This window comes from Cydia amplana, chromosome 4 (assembly GCF_948474715.1).
Source record: "Cydia amplana chromosome 4, ilCydAmpl1.1, whole genome shotgun sequence".
NCBI classification, from domain to species: Eukaryota; Metazoa; Arthropoda; class Insecta; order Lepidoptera; family Tortricidae; genus Cydia; species Cydia amplana.
Genome location: NC_086072.1, coordinates 21751915 through 21779360, shown reverse-complemented (window position 1 = coordinate 21779360; position 27446 = coordinate 21751915). Strand labels below are relative to the sequence as shown.

General features: G+C 38.4%; 6 protein-coding genes across 7 annotated transcripts in view; 3 read left to right on the top strand and 3 right to left on the bottom strand.

The window, feature by feature from the left end:
• LOC134647393 (proline-rich protein PRCC) overlaps window positions 1-27446 on the bottom strand; it is a 432482-nt gene that overhangs the window by 3853 nt on the left and 401183 nt on the right. The gene's annotated exons all lie outside the window — the stretch shown is intronic.
• LOC134647690 (coiled-coil domain-containing protein 124) lies at window positions 370-1990 on the top strand. Its single transcript, XM_063502045.1, has 4 exons — window positions 370-562; window positions 912-1094; window positions 1436-1542; window positions 1801-1990. The coding sequence occupies exons 1-4, from the start codon at window positions 404-406 to the stop codon at window positions 1988-1990; spliced, it is 639 nt and encodes a 212-aa protein (XP_063358115.1). The 5' UTR covers window positions 370-403.
• On the bottom strand, window positions 2471-5784 carry LOC134647372 (2-(3-amino-3-carboxypropyl)histidine synthase subunit 2). The gene is made up of 6 exons (XM_063501709.1): window positions 5614-5784; window positions 5371-5483; window positions 4615-4832; window positions 4051-4257; window positions 3393-3646; window positions 2471-2985 (listed from the first exon to the last, which is right to left on the bottom strand). Exons 1-6 carry the CDS (start codon window positions 5755-5757, stop codon window positions 2554-2556), a joined length of 1368 nt encoding a protein of 455 aa, XP_063357779.1. The 5' UTR covers window positions 5758-5784; the 3' UTR covers window positions 2471-2553.
• LOC134647689 (14 kDa phosphohistidine phosphatase-like) lies at window positions 5940-6752 on the bottom strand. The gene is made up of 3 exons (XM_063502044.1): window positions 6636-6752; window positions 6302-6501; window positions 5940-6195 (listed from the first exon to the last, which is right to left on the bottom strand). The coding sequence occupies exons 1-3, from the start codon at window positions 6712-6714 to the stop codon at window positions 6001-6003; spliced, it is 474 nt and encodes a 157-aa protein (XP_063358114.1). The 5' UTR covers window positions 6715-6752; the 3' UTR covers window positions 5940-6000.
• LOC134647688 (uncharacterized protein C19orf47 homolog) lies at window positions 7259-14325 on the top strand. The gene is made up of 6 exons (XM_063502043.1): window positions 7259-7299; window positions 7530-7701; window positions 10536-10657; window positions 11275-11365; window positions 13525-13595; window positions 13718-14325. The coding sequence occupies exons 1-6, from the start codon at window positions 7272-7274 to the stop codon at window positions 14287-14289; spliced, it is 1056 nt and encodes a 351-aa protein (XP_063358113.1). The 5' UTR covers window positions 7259-7271; the 3' UTR covers window positions 14290-14325.
• On the top strand, window positions 23155-27032 carry LOC134647371 (adhesive plaque matrix protein-like). Its single transcript, XM_063501708.1, has 2 exons — window positions 23155-23328; window positions 23741-27032. The coding sequence occupies exons 1-2, from the start codon at window positions 23317-23319 to the stop codon at window positions 26945-26947; spliced, it is 3219 nt and encodes a 1072-aa protein (XP_063357778.1). The 5' UTR covers window positions 23155-23316; the 3' UTR covers window positions 26948-27032.

Below are 27446 nucleotides of genomic sequence, written 5' to 3'. Positions count from 1 at the left end.
TCTTTACTGTATGAAAACAAGAGATGCAAAGCGGGGAATCCATCTGCCATATCTTTTCAAACATCTTGGCTTGGCCAAATATCCTTGTATCTGAAATACATCAAACTAGAAAAAAACATACAACCAGTCAACTTCGTCAACGTTACGCGAATTTTCCAAATTTTCTTGAAAAATTCAGCTAGAAATATATACATACAAAGCGAAGGAGACGTTCTGCATAATTTACAACCTTTCCGTATTTTGTAGCAAATTCTTATGTAAGTTTCTCAACTGGGTTATTGCGAAGATAACTTTATTTACGTTGCTAGAGGTTACCTACCTTTGTGTTTATTTTTTTCGTATACTCTGGAAACCTTACCCCATTTTTGTAGTCTTTTGTGACGCTACATCGGATTGCAGCAGCATGCCAAAGAAGTTTGTTGGTGAAAACAGCAAGGCCGTGGCAGCTCGGCAACGCAAAGAAGATGCCAAGACTGAAAAAGATGCGAAACTCAAGAAGATAATAGAGGACGCGGCGTGGGAAGACAACGACGACAAACTTAAAAAGAAACAACAGAAAAAGGTGGGAATTTTGCTTCAGGTTGCTAATTTCTGACTCACTTAGATGGAAAGTCAGGTAGGAACTTAAAAAGAAACAACAGAAAAAGGTGGGAATTTTGCTTCAGGTTGCTAATTTCTGACTCACTTAGATGGAAAGTCAGGTAGGACTTTGCTGTGACTGTTTTGTAGGTCTGTCACGTCAATTTATAGTCCCTGCTTGCAATATTCAGAAGCAATTTTTAATTTACAAAAATTAGTATATTTTTTTGGAATTCGGTACTTTGACATTCCAATCTTGTAGAGACCTAGAGACTACTTCATCTAATTAGGAAAATACTAATAAGTTTCTTCAATACATAATTTTCATATAGGATGAACAAGAAAAGAAGCGTCTAGAGCAGCTACAGAAGAAACAAGAAGCCAAAGCTCTTCTAGAAAAGGAGATGGAATCCCTAAAGAGCACCCCGAAGGTGGCTCCCGCGCCCAAGATCACGCGCGCGCAGATTGCCAAGATCCAGGAGAAGAGTGTCAAACCAGAGCCTCCCAAGCCAGTGGTAAGATTATACATACATAATTATTTTTAGTGGTGGATTTAGGCCCTGGAGTGAGCACTAACTGCCCCTTTCTTTGCACCCATCATATACTTGGCCTTAGGGCAAATCCGCCATTGCATATTTTGCATTATTTTATTATTATTTGTGAACTTTTCTTTTGTCAAGAACTGGGGTAATGAGTTGTCATGGCCCATAGCAATTTTTGGGGCTTATATGTATGTTCTCAAAGGTTTGTGTTACATTACATTTTTGGGTATAACAATATTTCAAGCTACAATGCTCATAATCAGTTTGTCATTTAGTTTGTATTGTTAACAACACATTTCCTCTTTATTTTGTAGCCTGCCCGAGTGGTCGTGGAGGAGCCTCCACTGGAGGAGAATCTCAACAGGATACAGTTGGACGGAGAGGTGGCGCAGTCCGTGGATGAGGCTATATCTCTACTAAGGTAACAAATTAATCTTTGTGTCCTACAATTTCCAAAAGCAGAATCCAAGAAATATAGAAATACTCATGATAATTATCAAACCAGCTCACAAAGTTTCAGGAGTATCGGTTTAGAATTGTAACTTATTATAGGATATCTTGACAGATTTTTGGTATAATTAACATGATAAGTGTTTCCCTTCAAAATCGGTCACATAACATGTGTAACCTATATTACCTGGCCTCAGACAAATTAATTAAAACTGAATTATTTTTTCAGTGAAAAAGCAGAAATCGACAGGCATCCCGAGAAGCGGCTAAAGGCTGCCTACACTGCCTTCGAGGAAGTCACCATGCCGCGTCTTAAGGAAGAGAACCCCACGCTCCGCCTCTCCCAACTCAAACAGCTGCTCCGGAAAGAGTGGCTCAAGTCTCCACAGAACCCGCTCAATCAGAAGATCAGTGCTTAAGCTTTGGTTTCCTCCGATAGCGGTGCCGTCATATGGCGGCCGTCTCCATACAAATACTACGACATCCATATTTAGCCGTATTATTTAGTATGGAGACGGCCGCTATATGACGGCACCGCTATCCTAGGAAAACCGATCTTTAGGTCATGTGTGAGCTAGTCGTTTTGAGTGACATTTAAAAGCACTCTATTATTATAAAATTAATTGTCTAATATCTTTATCTTCACTATCTTGTACAATAAAAAATATTTGGGCTATGAAAAATCTTTTGCAGGCAAAAGGTGGCCATTTAGATGAGTCTTCACTTAGAGTGAGATTACAAGTTCACAAAATTTAAATTACTTTATAGAGATTCAACCTAAAGCCCTATGTAAATCTAATAAGTATTAATGCGACTTCCTTCTACCACATAGTTGTGTTGTCATAAACAGGCCAAAGTTGCCTGGTGTACATTGGGCTTATAGAAACGCATAAACCAACCTCTTTAACATTATTTATTAAAAAGTCTATAGACTAATTATAAAACCCTTTGTACTGTAAAGAAAAAATATATCGATTACAAATCACTCGGGCTCATTACTGTACTGTAACGGTATGCCTTTCCTTCCCTGTTTCGCTAATTTCGCTTCAGTTTCTCCCAGTTTCTGCTCCAACCCTTGCCAGGAGCGCTCTTGTAAATTCTGTCCAATATTTTCTAACGCCCAGTTGGTCTTAGCTTCTAATTCCATGCCGTTTCCGTCATGGTTCAGTTTAGTTTCTCGAATTTTTCCTGTTATTAAGCTCACATCAGTTAATTCTTTTACATGGTCGATATCACAGTAGTATTTCCTGCCGGGGAGTAGGTCTCCATAGTCGGTGACATGGGTGGTGAAGTAGGGCTCTCGGTTGGAGTTCAAAGCTACCTCCAGCTCGTATGGGTACACTATGGGCTTGTAGAAGTCGCGGTTGCTGTACAGATCGTTTTCAGGGCAGGCAATCATTACGTAGATATCAATCTGAAAAGAAGCAGCGATTATTGTCTCATATACCAATTCAATGAAACCTCTAATTCACCCATCTAAACGACTGGTCGCCAAACTACGACCCATGAGCTGGTTTGTCTTGAGGAAAGGAAACTTTTCCTTAGCCCTTGGGTTGTAATACTTGAGATTTGTAAAGTCTCCCATCTAAAAAATCATATTCATCAACAATATCTTGTATAGGTAACAAAAATTATCCTTTTTATCCAGCGTACAAATACGCAAGGCACAAGGCGGGTGGCAAGAGTTGCCGCAAATCGTGTTCAATGGCGTGCAATAGAAGAGGCCTATGTCCAGCAGTGGACGAGAGTAGGCTGATGATGATGATGACACATACGCATCGATAAAAAAATACCCCAATCAACAAAAATTTAGTAACTTACCTCAGGAAAATTAGCTAACTTAGCAACATTGGGCTTGCCAACTGACACAATATAACTTTTTTTTCCATTAACTTTGCACAGCTGCTTAAGCCTCGTGATGATGTCCTTGGTGTTGGCTCCCAGTTGGCACACGAGAATGCCTATCACTGTGGCATCCTTACACTTCTCGACGAGGAAGCGGCGACGCTTGAACCAAGTGGTTTCGTCCATGCGGGTCAGGGTTATGCCGGGGTCCAGGAGGTACCATACTTTTGCTGTGGGACACAAATTATATGTTCAGTCATAAAATTAGTAATTTGACTCCCTATAAGAGTTGATGTTGCTTGAATATACACAGAATAAATAATAGTATAGTACTAGGTACCTACAGAAGATTCACTCTCTAACAAAACGCGTCTACTACGACAGATATGACCGCTAGGTGGCGCAAGCGCGAGCAGGCGTCCGATACGTAGCCGTGCGCGGCAACTACTATGGCTACTTGGCTAGACACCAAAATTGGTGTGGGACGCATGTACTTGTAGCGACGAAATCGTGGAGTGAGCCACGCCTGCCATATACATTATTATTCCCATTAAAAAAAAATCTCATCTTTTAAGTTACTTGGCTCAATGTTTAGGGCAATATTATAAGGGACTAGGGAAAGAAAATCTCTTACCTGCAACAGATATTGTATAGTTGAACAATGTCTGTCCTTTCGACCCCATGTAGATGCAGACACAGTCCCTGAGGACATCATTAGCATGCGCCTGGCCGCTTGCTTCCCGGACCACTCTGCCTAGGAACCTGTGATCCTGCTCCTCTATAGAGATGTCAGCTATGTAGTGGCCGGGGTATTGTGCGAACCAGGCTTTTGTCAGGTTTACTGTGGAAACAGTAGGCTTTGGAATGAAGAGTCAAGCAAAGCAAATAAGAAGTAATGTGCCTAGTTTTTAAAGAACACAATTTGTTATGTTATAATAATGTCCATAGCTTTGACTAGAGCTAAATTACAGATTTTTAATCAGCATAGTTCTCAAAAAACAAATTAGACCAAATAAAACCAGTTTTGCAACAGTTTCAAAAAACTTCTATCACTAGTAATGATAAGATTGATCATGTAGTTTTTAAGTATTGACTTATGCTATGGATTAAAATTACCTGAATGTAAATAATTTTACTTGGTTAAAGTATATGCATAAAACAGTTATCTCTGTAGCTTATTGTACATCATCACATATACCTTTACAGTGATAAAACTCGGCATCATAAAATAAGCAGAGTTTCTCATCCTCAAAGCTGGGGTTTCCCTTCAGCATTGTTAATGCAGCGTCCACATTGAGACTCTTCTTAGGCAGCACGGTGAACACCGGAATGTTCCACTTAGAGAAGCAGCTATGGCCGTAGTGGATGATGGCGTCGCCCTTCACATGCATGGCTGCTACCATGTCTACGCAACAACTGGAATGGGAATGGAATTTTTATTATATGTGGGTGGAAAAGGTTAGTGTTGTAAGATGCTAGCCAAGGATCTACAGCCGTTAACACATTCAGTGCCAGCGACTCGCTAGGGGAGTTCACTGTTCACTGAATGTGTTAACTGGAATGTAGAAAATGGTGCAGGTGGAAGAGCTTTAGTGCATTGCATTGAATTCTATATTTCTCATCAACATTGAATATGAAGTGCATAAATATGTAAACATTTAATTTAAAACCTTTAAATCAAGAGGGGCCATGGTGGTCACAAATATCCAAAGAAAGCCTTAGCATCTGTGTGGAAAGAGAAGAGTCATGGAATGTACGGGAGCCCATGCATTCTATAACTCTTCTGTTTCCCACACAGACTATATGTTAAAATGCATGCTCAGATATTTTTGATTATTTTGCCCGCTCCGATTTATCTGATGGCTACTGTACCATCATCTACACAAGTGATCAATGTAGTTAACCTTGTTACATACACATAAAAGGTAGAATATTGCAGTTAGTTTTTTAATACCTTGCGTATGACGTGTCCCCAAGAATGTACAAGTCAACATCAACTCTGTTCTTTATTTCCTCATAAATCTTAACACTGACACCCAGCAAGTCATCTGGGAACTGCAGGCATACCTACAAAACAATCATTTAATCTTTATTGCACAAAAATAGCACAGAAGAATATCATAACCTAGTGTAAACTCAAATATAATGCTAATCAAAAAGAGACTTATTTATTTTATTATTTCGTGTTTAGCTTTACTCTTTCATATTTGTTGTCCTCGATCCATTTGCATGTTGGAATGATATCAAACTGCGACACCACATCGCCGATATGTCCATCGCTATTAGTTACTTCAATTTCTCTTTCAATGCATATTTTCCCATCTGTTGTAAAGTTGGCCATTATTTATAAAAACAATAAATAATACGAAGACACGGAAGACACACATACACATAACCTCTATAAGTGACGTTAACTGTCCTAACCACAGATAAGCTACGATCGATAACATTACTGAACAATATAAGGACAGCCAACATTACAAGAGTAAATAAAAATAAAGAAACAAATAAATAAAAAGAGTGAGATTTGAGAGATTTTTATTTAATAAATGTAGCAAACAATAGAAGTAACAGGGTTCATGCCTCAGTACCCTTCATCACTAATTGTAATGGTGTATGAAGGGTAAGAATCCTTGATAAGTTTGGCAGTTTCTTCATGGTCCGCTTTGCCATAGCCTTGTGAGTAGCCATAAATATGAATCTTCTTATTATCAGGCTCATGAGATATCCTGCCTCCTCCCAAAGGTTCACAATCTAGTGGTTGAAGCTTTTCTTGGACCTGAAGCAAATATTAAGTACTTCAGTGAGCTAGGTGGAACGGTACCCACAATCAATTCTAGATGATCTATAAAGGTCTAGTTGATGCCTGATTTATTCTAATTTACCTCATCATAGATATCCGAATGGTAGTTGCACCTTTGGTAGCCTCTTACGATTGTGATGGAGGGCTCTTGATTGTTTTGTGCCTTATCATACACTTTGACCAAAATGTATTTAAATACACCGGTAGGATCTATGTCCACCTTTGGTACGGCTTCTAACGATGCGGTTGACATCCTTCTGGCTGGTCTTAGTAGTTTCGGCTCTGCCGGAGTAATTGTAGAGTGCGGTAACAATAAAAAGTAGGTGGGTAGAGGTTAGGAATTGAATTAGGATGTTTAGGATATAAAAATGATATAAGTGTGACAAAAGCGGTTGCATAAGAAATGGATGACTTACCAGACGTTAACAATTTAATTTGGTTAGAAAGTAGAAAGGGAGTCTTAAATTTTGTTAAATAATACGAAAGAATCTTCATTCGTGAAAACTACAAATTATTTTATGTTTTGACAGATAAATTATTTTAATGAAACGGAACGTTGTGCAATAAAATGCCTTACTTATTGACTTAACTACTTGTTTACTTACCCCATACCCTAAATTATTATTTTTTCAAATTTTAATAAAAAATGTATATTTCAGGTTTAAAAATTATGTTGTGTTTTCTTTGTTTATAATATTTTTTCCAAAATGATTGTAACTTGCTCTCTGCATGTCACGGGAAAACAATATTTTTGGTGAGTAATCAACTTAAGTGTCCTCAATAGTGTCAAAATGTAGTCAATATAAATAGACTCTTATTCGCTTGTTTTATAGTCGTTTTTACATTAGTTTATTTACTACAACATATTGCTAAGCTAGCGCTATTCGCGTTTATATATTCTACAAGGAAAAAAAAAACAAAAAGAAGTCAAAAATAAAAATGGCTGTAGCTGGTTGGTAGTGATTACGCTAGTGTTTAAAAAAAGCTTTAGTAAAGCTTTAGGGTGACTGTTGTTAAAAAAATATTCATACCATATTCATACTCCACTAGCCATGAACAAAATGGATTCAACTCTTACGAGTAAGTGTTTATTTATCATCTATTTTACGTATAAATAAGTTCTTACAAAAACAGTTGGACGTATCATATTACTCATTGAGTTTATTTACATTATGCTATTTAATCAGGTGTTTTATAGTTGTCTACTACAGATTTCACGCATGAAACAATGAAATGACCATCAACCTACTTTGAAATTACAGATTTCTGTTTTACATGTGGTGTTTTCATTAGTGAATTTGGTGATTAAGGTATGTGGGTGAGTTTCTTCACGGCCGCGGGGATTCCGTCGGACGTGTCGGCCTCGTACGCGCTGACGTTCGCGGAGAACCGCATCCAGAACGACATGCTGCTGGACCTGAACAAGGAGTATCTGAGGGACATGGGAATTACTAGGATGGGGGATGTCATTGCTATATTGCGGTAAGTGAAATTTGTAGTAAAACTTGTTATGATGAATTATTCAACAATAGATATGTTTATTCAACTAAAATTGTTGTAGCATGGCAGTGTTGGTTTCAACAACAGGTCTAGCGTTATTTGTAGCTAGTTAGCTACTCTCCTGATTTGTAGGGATCCTGCCTATGCAGGGCCGGATTAAGCATGTCGGAGCCCCTAGGCAGTGCAATGCTCGGGGCCCCCTTACAGTAAATTCTGCATACATAATGTTCAGTTGTTCAGTACAGGAAAGTAAGTTTGCAGTTTTAATTTCAACCATCAGGCACAGAATAAGTAATAGTATTATCATACAGAACGGCCACGCACTGCCCCGCCCCGACTCGCATTACCTCGCCCCGCGACATGAATCTGGCGGACTTCTGGCATCCACTCAGTACAGCGACTTACCTACACATACACAATGACGCGTGTACAGACCTGCCGCGCACACATATAAACGCAAATGATTTTTGATGTATGGCGTGTCCGCCCTGTGCTTCAGCTGTCGGTTGAGCCGATCCTAACATGCCGAGCGATGTCTTTACCGCTCTTATTGCGTGGATAGGTATAATGCTTTTTTCTATCAGTTTTTGCCGATTCCTTTTTGCGTCAAGTGTGGGCCTTTTTTTCTCAATAGGTAGTTAAATATTTTACGTCACCGTAAGTGGGATTTTCTTCTCGAGGCAAGACGTAAAACTTTACACAAACCACGGGCCGTAATTCGTAAAGCCCCAGATCGCATATTTATGACCCTTCACCTTCGGTTCGGGCCACAAACACCTGCAATCTGGAGCATTCACGAATTTACCTCCCTAGGTGTATCATACTATTGCGAGGCTGAACAGCGATTGTCTGATCATAAGACCATACGCTGAGTCACATGATTAAAATTAATAATAAAGATTGCATGAGGTTTAAATGACTATTCATTGACCAGTTAAGTTACCATGTAGGTACCAGGGATGTTGCAAACATCCGCATCCGCAACTGCGGGACTTCCGCATTATTTTCAACATCCGCATCTGCATCCGCATCCGCATAAAATTGATGCGGAGCTTATGCGGATGCGCATGTCGAACAAGTCGGTACAGGAACGTCTTAGCGGCGGCGTAAGTGCTAGGTAATTTCGTCATTACCTATAACGAAATCGTCTAGATCCAGAAAAGTCGGGGAAGTTACTGTTTATTAAATATAACGCACCTATATACTTGCTCAAATACTAAACGTTTCGTTTTTTTTAATAAAAAAATACTAAAAATGTAATGTAATATTTGACGTTTTCTAAGTACCTAATCTAGACATCCGCATCCGCATCCGCGGATGTGAGCCTTTAAATATCCGCATCCGCGGATGTCAAAAAATCTGCATCCGCAACATCCCTGGTAGGTACAGGGTCAACCAGCAAAAAACGCGAGCGCAGCGAGCGCGTAATTTTTATGTAAAAATCGTGAAAGCGTGTTAAAAAGCCGTGACGGGCCTAAAAATCCGAAGTTCACCAGTGAGGCGAGCTTTCATGCGAGGTCAAAACCGTGCTTTGACAGGATAAGCTCAGCTAGAGCACAGACGCCAAACAAAGTCCATTGTATAAAAAAGCGAGACCGAAGGTCGAGTTCTAAGAAAGCAGCGCTCTGACACGAACTAATCGTCAAATGTTACTCAACAATAATATGTGCCATATGTACAAGAGTTACTCGGAGGGCCAAGTTCCATTGATGACATAGGTATAAGTAGGTGTACCATATTTTTTTTTAAGATTGGCCAATATGAAACAACTGATATTTTTTTTGGCGTGCGCGGGGCCGCCGGGGCCCCCTAGCCGAGGCGGGGCCCATAGGCAATTGCCTACTCTGCCTTAGGGTTAATCCGGCCCTGTGCCTACGTATCTGTTAATGAAATAGTCGCAACATGGATGTTTTCTATTTAGTTCTATCTAGTTGGGTTCATTATTTATATCAATTGAAGAAATTAAATACAGAACCAAAAAAATAACTTATTACATAAACTTCAACTTCAACATTTATTCAGCAAATAGGCCACAAGGGCACTTTTACACGTCAACATTGAATTTACATACAAGCAAAAAAATAATAATGATACATCAACAATTATTAAATGTAGTTGTATTTAATAATGGTTGATGTATTATTACTACCAAATCAAACTAACGTAATCCAATTACTTAGAGATGTATAAGGTCTCTTAATGTCGAATTACGTAAAAAAAACTATAATAATAATATTAAAATAAAAACAAAACAGATACATGGAAAAAAAATCTAAACTTATTTAGAGGTGTAAATGTCTCTTAAGTGTCAGAACTAAAAAATAACATAGTTTATCAAATTATCCTTAGAGATGTATAGGGTCTCCAAGAGTCAAAATCCTGTATGATTAACACACTACGAGAAAAAAAAAACATACGAGAACCGAATGAGGCGTCTCACTGCAATTAAATTAAAAAATAAAGTTACTAAATATATTCGTGTTAGCTTAAACAGACCCGTCTCCACAAACAATTTTATACCTTGAATAAGGTGGCACCAGATCTATCTGACTGATATGAAAGTTGGATTTTGGTCTTTTATCATAATTTATCATGTTCACTGCATTATTTAAACCAATATTAATAATATAATTCTATTCAATACGGAAAACTCTGTTGATGACTCTGGATACAGGCATTATCGGTTATTTCAACTGCCTGCCTGCTTAACAAATAACAAATAATATGGCCCGATTGCCATGTAATTGCCGCAGCTAAAGTATTAAAATAACCAAATACTTAATTTACTTGTTCTATACAACAAATCTCATCCACAGGCATTCAAAGCAGGTGCATGAGAGTCTGGCGCGGGACAAGGTGCTCGGCAGCACTGTGAATGTGGTCCCCGTGGCCGCCATCACTGGCCGCGCCACCATCACACAGAACAAGCCGGCTTCCCGTGAGTTGCTACTATTAAATACTAAATTACACTTTTTAGACACAACGGAATTGCTTCTTGAAGGACACATCAATCTGTTAGCTCTCAAATTAAAGTTACCACATATGAATCAGGGTTTTTGATTATTTACATATTTTTTTTTTGAAATTGTGTGTTTTTGAAAAGTGTGTTGTTAAAATTATTGGCATTATAAGGCGTTAAAAGTTTGGATTAATTGGCTGTCAATGGGCAAGTCTTGGAGTCGCGAGTTTGAGTTTCGTCCAAGACTGAATTTTTCCTTTATTTCAAAGTAAAATTAAATTTTGAAGACATAGTTTTTAAATGTGTTAAATAAAAACAATAATTACGAGTATTGGGTTAATTTATTTATTTAAAGTAACAATGCAACTTGTTAAGAATTGTTTCATAATATAAATGAGGCACACTCCTGTGTCTTCTATTTTAATCCTGTATTTAAAAAAAAAAAAGATTTCACCTTTTAACACACGGATAATTAAATAAATGTAAGTGTGTATGCCAGTCCTATTTAGTGAATAATACTCAAAACCATAAAAGTTTTAATCAGTTTATGTTTGACAAAATGATAATAAAATAGTGACGAGTGGTTTGTGCCGCAGCCGCGAGTCGCATACTGGAGCACTACACGCGCAACAGCAGGGAGGCGGCCGTCTCGCCCACGCACCAGAAGAAGCGGAAGAGCGACGAAGGGTGAGTATCTGAGTATCCTTATTGTTAACCCTTAAATGCATAGTGATGCATTTATACACACAACATAGACATCAAATGTTATGCATTATTAAACAAATTCTATTTGTTCTTGTATATTATTTCAATAGTAAAACTAATAAATTTTCCGAATTATTACATAAATTTACGCAGTATTTTAATTTATAAAAGTTACATTTGTTTATAGACGAAATGTCGGAAAACTTGGAAAAACCTGGAAGTTGATGATTTTTAGTATGTGATTTTGGGCAGATTTTTCGGGGTTTGTAATTATTTTATATTTACAAATTTTATCATAGGAACATCACAAATAGTGTACCTTTCTGTTGGCAGTTAAGATTTTTCCTATACCCCTTACTAATAGCTATATATTTCCAAAAATATAATTTAGACTATGCAACTTTTAACACTGATTTCCCAGTGAAAATCGATGATATAATTTTTTTTACTATTTTTCCTAGAAACGGCAAACAATTATGTGATATATATTTTAATTTCGGGCAAAACGAAAAAATCATGTATTTAAGGGTTAAGACGAAGCAGGAGCTGACATTTAAATATTTTAGGTAAATATACCCGTCTCGCTAACGGAAGCGGCTTAAAACTAGTGCGATATGGACAAGGCGAAAAATCCTGCGTAAAAATCTCAAAAATCGAGGTTTCGTACTCGACTGTTTCCTCCTCCAAAACTTAACCAATCGTAACCAAATTTCTAAAGAAATGATTATGAAATTATCTGTGTCGGACCGTTTTGCTTTTTTGGCTAATTGATATCAGTTTTGAATACCACGCCTCTCATTGCGGCATAATCAATTAGGCCATATTGGCCATTTTTGAAGGGCTCTAGCGCCTTAAAAAACAAAAATATCAAAAAAATCAAAACGGTTTGACACAGATATTGACAATATTAATCTGTATTGAAACCAGTAGTTTCGGAGAAAATAGGCTGTGACAGACGGACGGACGGACAGACAGACAGACAGACAGACGAGTGATCCTATTAGGGTTACGTTTTTTCCTTTTGAGGTACGGAACCCTAAAAATCATTGCTCTAGCTTCAAAACCCACGGAGGAAACAGTCGAGTACGTTTGTATGGAGAAATGACCACTCCTGTTGGCTTTTAAGCAAAGAGAATAAGTTTTATAGAAAGTTACTGTCATGGTAAATAATGTGGCCACTCTATTCTCTTTGCTGTTAAGTAAAATATCGTTGCGCCTGGGCGAATTTGCCGTTCGCTCGCAAACAACCACTGTTTTTTCAGCCCAGATCCGAGTTCGCCGATGGTCATTAACCTTTTGGACGCCAATGACGGATATATCAGCACCGCAGGTCCAACGCCAAAGGCGATTAATCGGTCACATAGAACAGAGCAACCCTACGTGCACATGCATAAAGTTCAATTTCAGTTTTAACACTTCGGTGACTTGGCGTCCTTAAATCTTACTCCTCCGTATTTTTTCCTCTTGATATTGACGTGAAACCGTGAAATGTTTGAAGACGATTGCCATAATAAAAGAAAAAATGTAGTAGGATCTGGCTAACTACATTTCAGACTGTTTGCCTAGACTGTGTACCCAGGCCTGGTAATTGCGCTGAACATTTTGCAGAGGCATCATCGCTCGCATACATTTCGTAGTAGCGGTTCACGCGTGGCACATTTGGCAGATTTTGGCGTTTTTCGTTTGTTCATTTGTGCATAAAAAAACAAATTTCCACATTTACCACCACAAACGGGTAGGTACTTAGATGTTATATTTTTTTAGTGTTGCGGTTTATTAATATCCCAATAACTCAATTTTGTGTTGTAGCGTAGTTGATTAGAATGTATGAAACTTGTTATGTTTATACTTATAGTTCGTTTTTTTTGCATTAGAAATAAGGTGCAGCAATTATCTTGATGTGTCTTTTAATTGAAAAACACATTTTAAAAATAAGTTACGGTAAATATGTAACAATTATGAATCTATTACGATCTTTTATAGTCTTCTGCTTTCATAAGAAATAGTTATTGATTTTTAAACTGTTTTTCAATTAAAAGACATGTTAAAATCGCTTTACTTCTTTCAAGTTCTTGATAATGCTAAAAAAAACGAACTATAAGAAATGTATAGGTAAATTTGTTCCTTGTTGTTAATTTCAGGTTAGAGACAGTAGACGTAAAGAAATTCCGTCTCATCAGATTCGGATCACCGCAACCTGCCGCCAAAGAAGGTAATTAATTTCAAAATGTTAACGCTTTGTCATCTCGTTAAACCGGAACTAAGTCGCACCATGCTTGTCAAATTGATTTACCCACTGTACAATATTGACTCAGACCTTCATTTTTTTTTTAGTTACTCAAACGAAAACAGTGTTCGCAAGACTCGGACAGAGCGACGGCGCAGGCGCAAGGCCCAAACTCGTCAAACCTACCGCTGTAGCCACTAAAGATGTCAAACCCATCTTCGCTCGCCTCGGATCCAAAGCCGACTCCGAACCAGTCATGCCGGTACAAAAGGATGCTCTCAAATATGAGGGTATACTAAAAAGCCCACCCGCTGCGAAAACTGTAACTATCACCACCACTAAGAACAGCGTACGGAGAATAGCTTGTACCATGAGAGCCGATGAGCAACCAATCAGTGTGAAAGAAAAACTAGCCGTACCGAAATCTAAATCAGTGAAGTTCTCAAATCATGTGGAATATAAAGAAATAGAAACAGTAAAGAGTGTACAAGCTAGAGTTGTGCAGAAGACTCAGCCGAAGCAGACCGTTTTTAACAAGCCGGAGAGGCGGTTGTCAATGCCCGCAGATGACAATAGTGTCAAGGCCCGCTTGGGTGTGAAGAATGTTGCCAGCCAGCCACCAGTCAAGAATAATAACATCATGATAACTAAGAATGTGTTTAAGAGGTTAGGTGTGTAATAGTGTAGTGAACACGGAACTTGGTGCTAAGAGTTATTTTGATTGAGGAGTAAGTTCGGTTGGTAGAGATTGCGGGCGCTGATGTTGCCATAATTTTGTAGGGATGAAAACTTGCGTGTAAGATAATCTTACTACACGACTTGTACCTTGTACTTTGGGTACAGTGACAGCTATCATCTTCATACAATTTATAACCTTAAAACGCAATATTTGTGTCGAGATGTTTGCTATTACCACCGTACCCACGCTGAGAAAGAAATACTACAGTTTAGTGCTCTCGTGTTTGGAATCAGGAAAATGGCTAAATAAAATCTTTGTAGCACTTTGAAAGTGTAATATGCCTATCAGTTGATCGAAAAAAGTGCACCTTTGATATTGATTGATGATGACATCATCATCATCATCAAGGTGAACCTTTAATTTTCTATTTACGAGTTTAATAGGTACAGTCGCAATCAGATATATCGGAGCGGCCAAGGTGTTCACAATATCTGAACACGCACTCTAACGCCCTGAGGGCCTTGACAATAGTAAGTAAGTTCAATTTTAAACTGGTCAGATTAACCGACGAAATTGTACCGTCTAGATTTTTTATTATATGAAATTTACGTAAGTTACGTATAAATATTGTCTAGGGTAAACTTCCTAGTCTTTGTGATAAAATAAGTTAATGTATGTTTTGCATTTGTGTATTTTCTTTTTAATTTTAGGGTATTATAGTTTAAGGTTTAATTTCTATAGACTATTAATCACATCGCATCTTTGAATTATCATTTCCACAATTTTCAAAGATTTGTTCCCATGTTTTTCTTATCTACTTTTCTCTTTATGTACAATTTGAATCTCTTTAATAAAAAAATGTTGTAAATGAATCAGGAATTCCAGAGAATAAAGTTTTAAGTCGTTTTTTTGTTACCGATAAAGATAGCAGATAATTAACTTATTATTATTTTTTATTTCAAAACCATACTTGTATCTGTATAGATAGGTAAAAACCATACCGAGGCATGTATTAAAATTAAATTTCGTTTAACATTTTTGCTAAAGTTGTTTGTGTATTGTGGGTAATAATGCCCATAATATTCTAGCTACTTTTTAGGCTTAGAACAGCTTTGTTTAGGTTAGTTTTTCTTTATAAATTATAACAAACATAAAACAACCAGCAGATGAGAAGAATGAGAAGTGTCGTGAAATTTCTAGGTTTTGAATGCGCTTTTTGATATGAGTGAAATATTACGAAGTTTCAAAACAATTGAACACAGATTATTGTTTTAAACGTCTGAAATTTATTCGTCAACTCAAAACACTGACTTAATATAAAAGAAATAGACACACAAAGCAGAACAAAAACGTCAAGAAATGTGGATCCCAATGACGTTTCGCACCATTTGCATTGATGATAAAAACGCTTACGTAAATTTTGAGTCAAGATAAATGTTTCGTACAGAAAAGAGCTTAATGTCGTAAGCATTAAGTGTCAAATTTGCAAACATAAGTACCAACACTGTTAAAAAATTTAGTCCGATGGCACTAAACGTAACGTATTTACGTCAAACAACGTCAAACGAGAATAATGAACGAATGGAGTCACTTTGGTACACTTTAATATGTATTACTGTACAGGAAAACCAATTGAAGTAATAAATAAAACAAATTTAATTTAATCGGGAGCTCAAATAAAATTAATTCGTGGTTCAAATTCAAACAAATTAAATTTTTAATTCGTAAGTATACGTCTTTAAATACTAATTTCCTTGAAATAAATTCTACTTATTAAATAACTGTGTATTTAAGATCTACATTTACTCATAGCGCGGGTGCACGGGGACATTTAGATACTGATTGTATTTTTTTTATAAAGTCTACCTATACTTTATAAAAAAAATCCTGTGGTTATCAGTGTGTTCTGACAGGTTTAGCATTTACAGTTAGTCGATATAAGCCCTTATTGGTGGTGTATATGTCGGAAACAGGGAAATGGGCCGAACACACAAGTGCCGTTTTGCCTTGTTTAAAACTGCATCACCCCTATCTCTTGCTATAATTAAATAGCAGTCCACTTTGCACGTCTCATAGGTTTTCTTGGAAATCTTTAATTTAAACATAATATTATTCCTTACGAATTCCATATAAAAATAAATATTGACCTCACATCGACTCATTAGATTTTTGTTCCTTGACATCCCTTCTTTGGTACTAACAAATTAATTTATTCAAAACCATAAAATTACCACCAGATTACATAAATTATGTAATGCTATCCAAAGAACTAACCGAAAGAAATACATTCCATCCTTTTTCCTTGTTTTATCATTGTTATTTTTACATATTTTAACGGCACATTTCGTAATTGTTGACAACTTCACATTTGAGCGTTTCAAACAAGACTAAACGAAAAAGTAATGCATGATCTGTTTTGACATCACTTTTGTGGGGCCATTTTTGGCGGCTGATTGGGTATCCAGTTCTTTATACTACATCAATGACTCAAAACAATAATCCGTACTGAAGTTGTTAGAAACTTCCAAAAAATGAGAAATTAGGTTCAAGTGGAACATTAAGGGGTTTGTCATCGTTAAAGAGTTCGCTAAGTTTTATTGTATGCAGATTTTCATAGTAAACCACCGCGGCGCGCCGGGTGACGTTGATCGGTCTGTCAAGTACGGATGGTGCAACTGGCACTTAGTCAAACAAGTTATCAAATGTTACCTTATTATTTGTAAAAAAAATTGTAAATATTAACTTCTACAACTTTATTGTAAAAGTTTAATTGTGACCAGCTATATGCTGCCGTTTATTTGAATTTTACATTAGTAAGGACTAAATTGGATATGTACAGCTACTATAATGTTTGGCATAGGAAGTTAGATTAGATGTAAGACTTACTGGAAGGACATTTCGTATTTTGTAAATACCTTGTTTGATTCTCAATAAATTAACACAATGTTATATATTTTGTTTTATCTCAAACCGTAAAATTAACCCTTCCAACCGCAAGCACGCCTAACCTAACCCTTCTGGCAAACTCCCGCAGCGGGAATGTGAAATTGAAATTTAAATAGTTGACAGAAAATTGAAATTCCTGCAGCTCATCATTATGTATACCAGCTGATGCACACGTGCATTTGACCGAATTTTTAGTCATTTTTGAGCATTTCTATCGAAAACGATTTTTTCTGCTCTTTACGTCCGAGGTTTGATTTGAACACACGATTTTTAGGGTTCCGTACCCAAAGGGTAAAAACGGGACCCTATTCACCCTATTACTAAGACTCCGCTGTCCGTCCGTCCGTCCGTCTGTCACCAGGCTGTATCTCACGAACCGTGATAGCTAGACAGTTGAAATTTTCACAGATGATGTATTTCTGTTGCCGCTATAACAACAAATACTAAAAACAGAATAAAATAAAGATTTAAGTGGGGCTTCCATACAACAAACGTGATTTTTGACCGAAGTTAAGCAACGTCGGGCGGGGTCAGTATGTACTTGGATGGGTGACCGTTTTTTTGCTTGTTTTGCTCTATTTTTTGTTGATGGTGCGGAACCCTCCGTGCGCGAGTCCGACTCGCACTTGGCCGGTTTTTGACATCCAATGCAGAGTTAATGATTTACCTAATCTAATTAAACTTCTCGTTTATATTTTAACAAACAAAACTAATGATTCTAATGAAAATAAGTATATGCTTTTAGATTACTGCCAGAGTGCCCGTTTATATTTCATAATATATGATTAGATGAATTTTTATATAAATAATCTGGTTAAAATTGATGGAAAATGATCAATATAAATTACATATAACAAAGACGAAAAATATGGAAAAATTTCTTACAGCCTATAAGAAAAAGTTCAAAATCAAACAACAGCTAGGTTTATACAACATTTTGCTTTAGCCCCCTTCAAACAGCTTTCCAAGCTCGGCTTACGCCTGGTTACAGCTTTTGATCGTTGATCCGATCATTGAACAATAAACAAACTCACACTTATCAACATTTCAAAACTATTCTCAATATCTCGGTTCTAATTTAGACCCTACCGAATCGTCAATAAGGTTGACTTTTACAGTATCAGAATGAATATAAGTCGTTTTGCGAAGTAGTGTACTTTCACATGGTCGGGTACGGTGTCTGTCCAGGGCTGGCGTGAAGTCTAGATTACTTGGTGAAGCATTGACCGTGAAGGAAAGCAGCGGGTCGGGAAAGTGATCCCGTATGTAGAATCATTCAACTGCGGAAAAAGTCCAAGCTACCTAACTCAAGAGGGAGTCGTAATTTTTCCTTACAGACCTACTGGACTGTATTGCCTCTGTGACACTAAAGTCTATTTTTTTATTCGGTAGACTAAAATGACATTTCATAGTATGAACAGGGATGTTGCGAACATCCGCATCCGCATCCGCAACCGCGGAACATCCGCATTATTTTCAACATCCGCATCCGCATCCGCATCCGCATAAAATCGATGCGGAGCTTATGCGGATGCGGATGTTGAACAAGTCGGTACAGGAACGTCTTAGCGGCGGCGTAAGTGCTAGGTAATTTCGTCATTACCTATAACGAAATCGCCTAGATCCAGAAAAGTCGGCGAAGTTACTGTTTATTAAATATAACACACCTATATTCTTGCTCAAATATTTAACGTTTGGTTTTTTTAATAAAAACCGGCCAAGGACGGACGGACGGACGGACAGCGGAGTCTTAGTAATAGGGTCCCGTTTTTACCCTTTGGGTACGGAACCCTAAAAAAATACTAAAAATGTAATATTTGACGTTTTCTAAGTACCTAATCTTGACATCCGCATCCGCATCCGCATCCGCGGATGTGAGCCTTTAAAAATCCGCATCCGCATCCGCATCCGCGGATGTCAAAAAATCTGCATCCGCAACATCCCTGGATACACAATGATATGACAACCTCAATCAAGGCGATAAATGTGCAGGCATATTCTGTGATCTGAGTAAAGCCTTTGATTGTGTAGATCACAGAATATTAATTAGTAAACTAGATTACTATGGAGTTCGTGGTTCTGTACTAGATTTGTTTACATCATATCTTAGCAGTCGTACTCAGTATGTTGAAATTAAAAATGTCAACGAATCTGGAAGAGAAGTACTCAACAAATCAGAACATAGATTATTAAAGTGCGGCGTCCCTCAAGGCTCAGTACTTGGGCCGCTACTGTTTATTATTTTCATTAACGACTTGCCGGACTGTCTGCCTTGCGGGACCCCGTATCTGTATGCAGACGATACTAGTATCATTATAAAAGGCAATACCTTTGATGAACTGGGCCAAAAAGCTAAGCTGTGTTGGGATAGTATAGATAACTGGTTTAAGGCTAATGGCTTGCAATTAAACTTAAACAAAAGTAACTACATCACTTTCAGACGAGCAGTACATACGCCTGATTATTTCATTGATCTGCCAATTACCAAATCTGATAGTGTACGATTCCTTGGAATTGAATTAGACCCCTATTTAAGATGGCATCACCATATAGACATTTTGCGTAAAAAACTTGCAAGTGCATGCTTTTCATTAAAATCCCTGTCAAAACTTACCGATTCAGAAGCGCTAAAATCAGTATATCACGCCTACTTTGAAAGCATAGTTAGATACGGCATAGAAGTTTGGGGAAATAGCACACAAATAAATGAAATTTTATTACTACAGAAAAAAAGTTTAAGACTTATCGTTGGTTACTTTCCAGAAACGCATAGAGACCTTTTTGTAGAGTATAGAATCCTCACAGTAATAGCCCTGTACATATATCACATTTGTATTTATGTGTATAAAAATATTGACTCATTTAAACTCACATGTCAAGAAATGAATTACCCATTAAGGCGCAGAATTCAACTAGCACTACCGACGTCAAATTATACACATTTTAAAAATAGTATTTGTCGAGTATCATTAAATATTTTTAACGAACTAGATGATGACATAAAGACAGCTGAAAATCTCCAAATATTTAGTAAAAAACTTAAAAACTATCTTGTGTGTAGGCCCTTTTACAGCCTAAACGAATATTATACTCGATTTTTTGATTAAATTATTTTACCCAATTTTAATTAATTTCATATTTTGACATAGTTTAAATCCTTCTTATTGATACGAATATTTTATGAAATTCTGGACCAAATTATAACTGTTTTGACAATCTCACTTTATTTATACTTACAATTAATTAAGCAATCTAATTTATTTGTTAACTGTTGGTAATGTTTTATTTCTGGATTTCTTCTTTGTTTGTTTTTGTTATTGTTATAATGTTTTTATTGTTGACTGATTGATTAAGTATTTATTTGATATTTTATTATTGTATTTGCATGGCTTTTGTCTATATTCGCAAATAAAGAACTGAATACTGAATACTGAATACTGAATATTATATAACCATAGATAGGTTATACTCATACTTGAGGAGCACAAAAAATACTTCCATATTTATTTCTGTGCCTACGAAGAAATCCGTTATTTTTGATAAATTTTCTCATTCCATCCATCTTTATTACACTCGTTGTTAAACATAAGGTTGTGTCTTTCTCTTTCGGTGCGCGGGGGCTCGTTAGCACGTGCACATTTCTCGCTTGTCCAGCCACGTCTAAAGGCAACTTGTCCAATTTGTCACAAGTTAAGAGCTTCAATTTTGGAACACCTATAACCTATCTTGAGTTATAAATCATTGTATGAACATAAAATGTCATTTCATACTATGAAATGTCATTTTAGTCTACCGAATAAAAAAATAGACTATAGCTAGAGCAATGATTTTTTCAGTGTGGAAGTGCTACTACAAATAGTACAGTCGACGTCAAAGATATGTTTACATTTTTCGCCTTATTACAAAGAAGTAAAAGGTGCAAAAGTGTAAACATATCTTTGACGTCGACTGTTCAATAGTTATTTGTACAACAAGAGATCAAAGTTTGATATTTCTTCGAGTGCGTATTTTGAGTCCCGCGCAAGCGAAAGATTCTATACTATTCTATATAATCTAATTTAGAATCTTGAGCGTAGTAAGGGACTCAAAAGCACACGAGATGTAAATAACTTTGATCTTGTGTAGTTCACAAAACTTTTCACCTCAGCAGTGAGAACATATTAGAGAACCCGAAAAATGTATTCCTTCTTCATCACTTACCTATTCACTCATGTTTTCTTAAGATATACCAACAATTAAGTTTTCACCTCAGCAGCTCGAACAAGGGTACTTTGCTACTTAAAAACAGTGAGCAAAATAGCATTTTGCTCATTTTGTCTCACGCAGTGAGCAAAATGCGATTTTGCTCGCTGTTATTAAGTATCAAAGTACCCTTGTTCGAGCTGCTGAGGTGAAATAGTTATTTGTACAACAAGTGATCAAAGTTTGATATTTCTTCGAGTGCTTATTTTGAGTCCCGTGCAAGCGAAAGGGTCTATAATAATAAAAAGGGTCTAATTTAGAATCTTGAGCGTAGTAAGGGACTCAAAAGCGCACGAGATGTAAATAACTTTGATCTCGTGTAGTACACAACATTTTTCACCTCAGCGCAGTGAGAACATACCTATTAGACAACTTAAAAAATGTAATCCTTCTTCATCACTTGCACTCAATTCAATACCTGCACTCCTGTTTTCTTAAGATATACAAACAATTAAGTTTAATTACCGCAATATGGAACACAAAAACAAAACGTAATAATAAATTCCAGTAAAATAATATAGAAATAACAAACATTAACTGCCACTTCAATCGACAACCTTTTTTTTGTAAAAAAAATCTTTGTAAGATACGGTCCGAATTGCGGATACGTATACTATTTGTCAACTATGGTAGAAATTCTTAAAAGTAAAATAATTAATTTTGCGTGATGATCTGTGTATTTTTTGAGTTCGTTATTTTAATTGTACAATAAAATACCTAAAATATAGTATTTTATCAGTTTTTATCAAATCTTAAACTTTATTTTTATTTATTAATTATTAAGAATTCATACTCGTACGTGGTTTGGAACGATGCGGTCTGAAGTTTTTCGGGGGTCTATTATAAACCGTGAATATACTGTTAAATGTCGTTTTAACTTTTTTTGTCTGTTTCTTTTTGCTAACAGTGTGAAAGGGACAAAGATAATAGAACCCAAGTATTTCGAACTTTTATTAGACCCCGCATGTTGAAATGACATTTGACTATAAAGGTCACTTGAATGTCATTTTGTCTCACTCAGTGAGCAAAATCGCATTTTGCTCACTGTTTTTAAGAATCAAAGTATCCTTGTTCGAGCTGCTGAGGTGAAAACGTATTTTTGCTGAAATTGGCGCTCACTTACCCACTGCGCTCAGTTCCCCGGAATGACTCTACCTATATAATACTTGCGTATTTGATAGAAATAATCATCTTTCTCGCATTTTGCCACGGCTCATGGGAGCCTAGGGTCCGCTTGGCAACGAATCCCAAGAATTGGCATAAGCACTAGTATTTGTAGAGGCGATATACCACATCACATACACATTCACAGCTCTATCGTGTCTTAGATATTGCACAAAAGTGCAGCCATAGCAGGCAACCAGGCTGGTTGCCACCATGGTTCCATGGATTATTTCGTAAAACTACTCTTTGGTTACCTAATTATGTTTTTGCCGTTGAAACAAAAGTGAAATAAGACGCTAGAATATTTTGTTATGCACGAACGATCTCGCGTTCTGTTTCAATATACATTGATTTCTTTGTCATGTCTATACGTCTAAAAATCAATCGTAAAATTAAATCCATATTAGCCTTGGTTTTTCTATATAATCGCAGCCGAACAAAACCTTTATACAGCCAAACGGAATCGAATATTCTTTTTTTTTAAATCATGACTGGTAACCCAATTCGACTGTTATTCAACTAAAGATCAGTGAATTTATTTATTTAATAAGTTGTGTATTTTTATTGTTTATTGATGATATAAGTGGTGAAGGAAGGAAGGAATGAGCGATATAAGCGCGAGGTGGGAGCGCGGCGCCACAGTGCTTTGGGTGGCCTCAGACGGAGCGCGCCGACATGGGGAGAAAGGTACGTTCCGACATTTGTGTTCATTTTCCGAAATCGAGACCCAATTCTAGATTAGCTTTAATTACACTTATATTTGGAGATTAATTTTAATAGTTGTTTTTGGAAAATACATTAATTATTACATTTTGATTTATCATATTTAAAAATTTGTAGTTAAATGGTGTGTTCAGTGATAATTAAAGATTTTGTTCGATTTAATTAAGCACTGTAATTTGAAATGCTTCAGTGCCGTACTGCGTGTTCCGGACATGCATACAATCTGAATAAATTAGGATTACGTAAACTGTGTACACACTTAAAGATTCATTATTAACATTCGTGATGTGTGATTAATTTTGAACGCTCCAGTGAACATCCGGTTCTGTCCACCGGAACTGCCGTTTCCAGATTGACATGATATTTTCTTTTTCAGGCGTTAATAGCGGTCGCGTGGCTGATAAGTGCGTGGACTGTGACCGGTTTGAAAGTTATAGACAATGAGAGTGCCCCGCGTTTGTACCGGAACGCTAAGGGGATATACGCGAGTGCCTACGCCAGTGCGGCGCCCTACGGGGCCTTCTCCTTCCACGTGCCGACTGCCGTCCCTGCGGCGTCAGCCACCAAGTTCATCCCAGTGAAACAAGAGAGCATCGTTATACAGAATTCAAATGGATTTTTAAAGGATTCGTACGGGAACAAGTTTGTGGAGACGCCGACGTCGGTGGCTTACAAGACCACGTTCCCGCAGCAGTTTGTGCAGCTGCAGCACCTGCCGGCGCACCTGTCGCAGCCCCTGTCCGCCGCCCCGAGCTACCACTTCCCGCAGGGCGCGGCGCAAGCGTTCTTCGGTCATCAGTTCCGACTGCCCTCCCTGGACGCTGGGACCTCGCCCTTGACCCGCTACGGGTCCTTCCCGCAGCCTTTCGTGTACGCCGGCAACGTGAAGGCGCTCACCCCGGCTTCCGACCAGCAGTTCCACTTCGGCGCACCCAAAAACGCCCAGCAAGACTCCAGCAACAAGAAAGTGGTGTACGCTACACAGGGCTACAACCAGCTTCAACAGGAGCCTAAGTTCCAGCGATTAGAAGAGAAACCTTCCCACAACGAATATTATGAATCGTCTCGACAGCAAGCTTCCCCTAGCGTCAAGGCGACTACTCATAATGGAAAACACAACCAGCTCCAGGAGTCCAAGTTCCAGAGATTAAAAGAAAATCCTTATCAAAACGAATATCATGAAGCGCCCCGACAGCAAGCGGCGCCCAGCATCAAGGCGAAAGTGCAGACTCCTATCACACATACTGTGAGGACCACTCATAACGGGAAGGAAACCATTGTCCAGATAGAAACCAAGCCACCCCTCCCTCTTGTAGACCTCAGTTTGCTCGAGCCCCTCACGTTTGCCAACCCCATAGTTCCTCAAGTGCAGCACTACTTACCCAAAATAAGCCCATTAACGTACCACGCCCTACACCCACAAGATGCCGAGGACAAGAACGAAAAGGAATTTGTCGTTCATAAAACTAAGTCTTACGACAGTGGTATCGTCAAAGGTCACGGTCAAGCCGATGAACCAAAGAAAAAGAAAAAGAAACCCCCGAAGAAGGACGCCGACGTATACATTAACTTCGAAAGTAAATCGGAAAAGCCGAGTATTATAGTGAAAGGGAATCCTAACGAACCCGGATACTCTTACGAAATAAACTCTCCGGGACATAAAGAAACTTTCAACCAACAAGTTATCAGCTACAACAAGGAAACGAAGAGTGACCCAGTAATGTACACTTATGATAAGCAAACTCAGAAAGAGCCAGTGACTTATACTTATTCTCACAGCTCGAACGATCCCGGTCAGGCGAAAGTTGAGTATGTCAAGAAAGACCCCGCACCTAGTACACATTTAGTTTACAACTTCGAGCCAGAACAAGCTAATGAACATCAGGAATCTCCTAAACCTGCACCCGAGGAATCAGATGATTCCAGCGAGTCTTCAGAATCCGACGATGACGGTCCTGCCTACGACCATGCTCAGTACAACTCTCAACCCCACCACGACACGCCTTCTCACTCTGAGCATTCCTCTCAGGCACATCAACATCATCCTTCTAATAGCGATCATCTACATCCATCAACACATTCCCAGCACTCTTCTCATAGCGATCATCCTGGTCCCTCAACTCATTCTCATCAGTCTTCTCATAGCGACCATCCCCATCCATCAACACATTCCCATCACTCTTCCCACAGCGACCATCCCGGTCCTTCCACTCATTCACATCAGTCTTCTCATAGCGACCATCCCCATCCATCAACACATTCCCATCACTCTTCCCAAAGCGATCATCCCGGTCCTTCCACTCATTCACATCATTCTTCTCATAGCGACCATCCTCATCCCTCAACTCATTCCCACCAGTCATCACATCCACCATCAACGCACTCATACTCATCTAGTACATCTCATCCTTCCCCTGCTTCATATCAATCTCAGCATTTGAACCCTGAGCACAGGGCACAGCTAAAAGCAAGCCCTACCCCGTCATATTGGGTGGTTAGCCACAAACCCCAATACTATACCGCTGTCGCCTCAACACCGAAGCTTCCAACTCTCCACGAGTATGTGGAAAACATCCGATTTATCCCATCTTATCCCAGTCCCCCGAGTGCAGCGATAAAGGTGAACCCGAGCCGACCGCCACAACAGCAGGCGCAATATTACGTCCAACAAACGACACCCCGCGCCCGCTCTGAAGGCTCTGTCGTTTCCGAGCCTGTCATCTATGAGAAATCTAAGAAAATAATAATTCAGGAAGAATCTCCCGACGAGGTACATTCGCATCAAGAGAAGCTCACGGCCCAGATGGAAACTGTAGGCCAAAACGCAGACAGCGAGGAAGACTTTGAGAAGTCTTACAAAGCGGCCGCTTACGGCTTTCCCGCCTACAACCGAGAAGACTCAGGGGAAGTTGACGAGGAGGTCTACAAACAAAACTACGGGGAGCCTCGGCAGGAACATAGCGGCGAAGAGTCCGATACACACTCGCCCTTTGAACAATACACGGAAGAGGGCGACCAGTTCCCCAAATCCTCTCGCCTGAGCTACAAGGACGACCGGGATAAAGTCCAGGAAGACTATTTTTTAGGTTACTCGCTAAACAAGCCCGAAGTCATGACTGACCGGTATCAGAGCAAAATAGATTACTATAAAATGTTCTTGAAAAACAAACCGGAGAAACTGCGTGTAGCCGACGCGAAGAAACAGGCGTCAAAATTATCTAAATACACGGTTGACCCCTTCTTTTATGATTCAGCGCCCAAACAAAAGCAAAAGCAATCCGCGCAATACAAGTCGGCGGCTTACAAGTCCGCGCCGGTCTTCGAGTATAATTACGATAAGGAGGCTCCACGGGACAGCTCCGCTTTCGCGTCACGTCCCAACCGTTACAAGAGCACGACGCATTTCGTCGAGCCCCAGTTCCAGTACGGGTTCGAACCCATCGCCATCCCCCGGATAGACATCGAGCAGGAGACGATGGCGACCAACCTAAGCCCCGAGAGCGACAAGCCCGGCACCAGAAAAAAGATGTACAAAGAAAACTGGTACATTAAGAAAACGACCACGTCCAGCAAGCCTAGCTGATAAATAACTATTTATTCTTATTGTTAAGTTTATTTTTGTTAATAAAATATTGAATTAAAGTGTCTTCTTTCAATGGTTAAACTTTACCGTTGCGCAATCGTACTTTCGCCATCAATCAATATATTACGTGACACAATTTTTTGCTCAATTTTCTCGTTGATTGTTTGGTAAAAAAGCTGGTAATAAATGTCTTATTTTAACCATTGACCGTAAAGAATGCAAAAAGTTCCCGAATCCGATTTGACATGCTCTTGCTCTCGGATGGCTCGCTCGCGCTGCGCTGAAGAAACGGCCACATAAAAACGCAGTTGCATCACATAATTGTTTGAAGCAACTGAAACTGTGGTTCCTGCGCTTATTGCCAAAGACCTCGTCTTTACCAATGTAATCTTATAAAAAAAGAGTTAAATTTTATGCACCTTGCAAAATGAATCGAAAGTTCTGTAAACATTGTTACGGTCTGGTCATGGTAAATTCAGATAAAAAGTAAAATGCGTTT

Bases quoted from the DNA above. Each gene is read 5' to 3' on its own strand.
- LOC134647690 (XM_063502045.1), top strand. From the start codon at position 404: ATGCCAAAGAAGTTTGTTGGTGAAAACAGCAAGGCCGTGGCAGCTCGG. The intron at 563-911 runs GTGGGAATTTTG...ATTTTCATATAG, and splicing joins AAAAGAAACAACAGAAAAAG to GATGAACAAGAAAAGAAGCG. The intron at 1,095-1,435 runs GTAAGATTATAC...TTTATTTTGTAG, and splicing joins CAGAGCCTCCCAAGCCAGTG to CCTGCCCGAGTGGTCGTGGA.
- LOC134647372 (XM_063501709.1), bottom strand. From the start codon at position 5,757: ATGGCCAACTTTACAACAGATGGGAAAATATGCATTGAAAGAGAAATT. The intron at 4,833-5,370 runs GTATTAAAAAAC...TTCCCATTCCAG, and splicing joins GGGGACACGTCATACGCAAG to TTGTTGCGTAGACATGGTAG. The intron at 4,258-4,614 runs GTATATGTGATG...CTGTTTCCACAG, and splicing joins CGAGTTTTATCACTGTAAAG to TAAACCTGACAAAAGCCTGG.
- LOC134647689 (XM_063502044.1), bottom strand. From the start codon at position 6,714: ATGAAGATTCTTTCGTATTATTTAACAAAATTTAAGACTCCCTTTCTA. The intron at 6,502-6,635 runs GTAAGTCATCCA...TTACTCCGGCAG, and splicing joins AATTAAATTGTTAACGTCTG to AGCCGAAACTACTAAGACCA. The intron at 6,196-6,301 runs GTAAATTAGAAT...TATTTGCTTCAG, and splicing joins ATTCGGATATCTATGATGAG to GTCCAAGAAAAGCTTCAACC.
- LOC134647688 (XM_063502043.1), top strand. From the start codon at position 7,272: ATGAACAAAATGGATTCAACTCTTACGA. The intron at 10,658-11,274 runs GTGAGTTGCTAC...TTTGTGCCGCAG, and splicing joins ACAGAACAAGCCGGCTTCCC to CCGCGAGTCGCATACTGGAG. The intron at 13,596-13,717 runs GTAATTAATTTC...TTTTTTTTTTAG, and splicing joins GCAACCTGCCGCCAAAGAAG to TTACTCAAACGAAAACAGTG.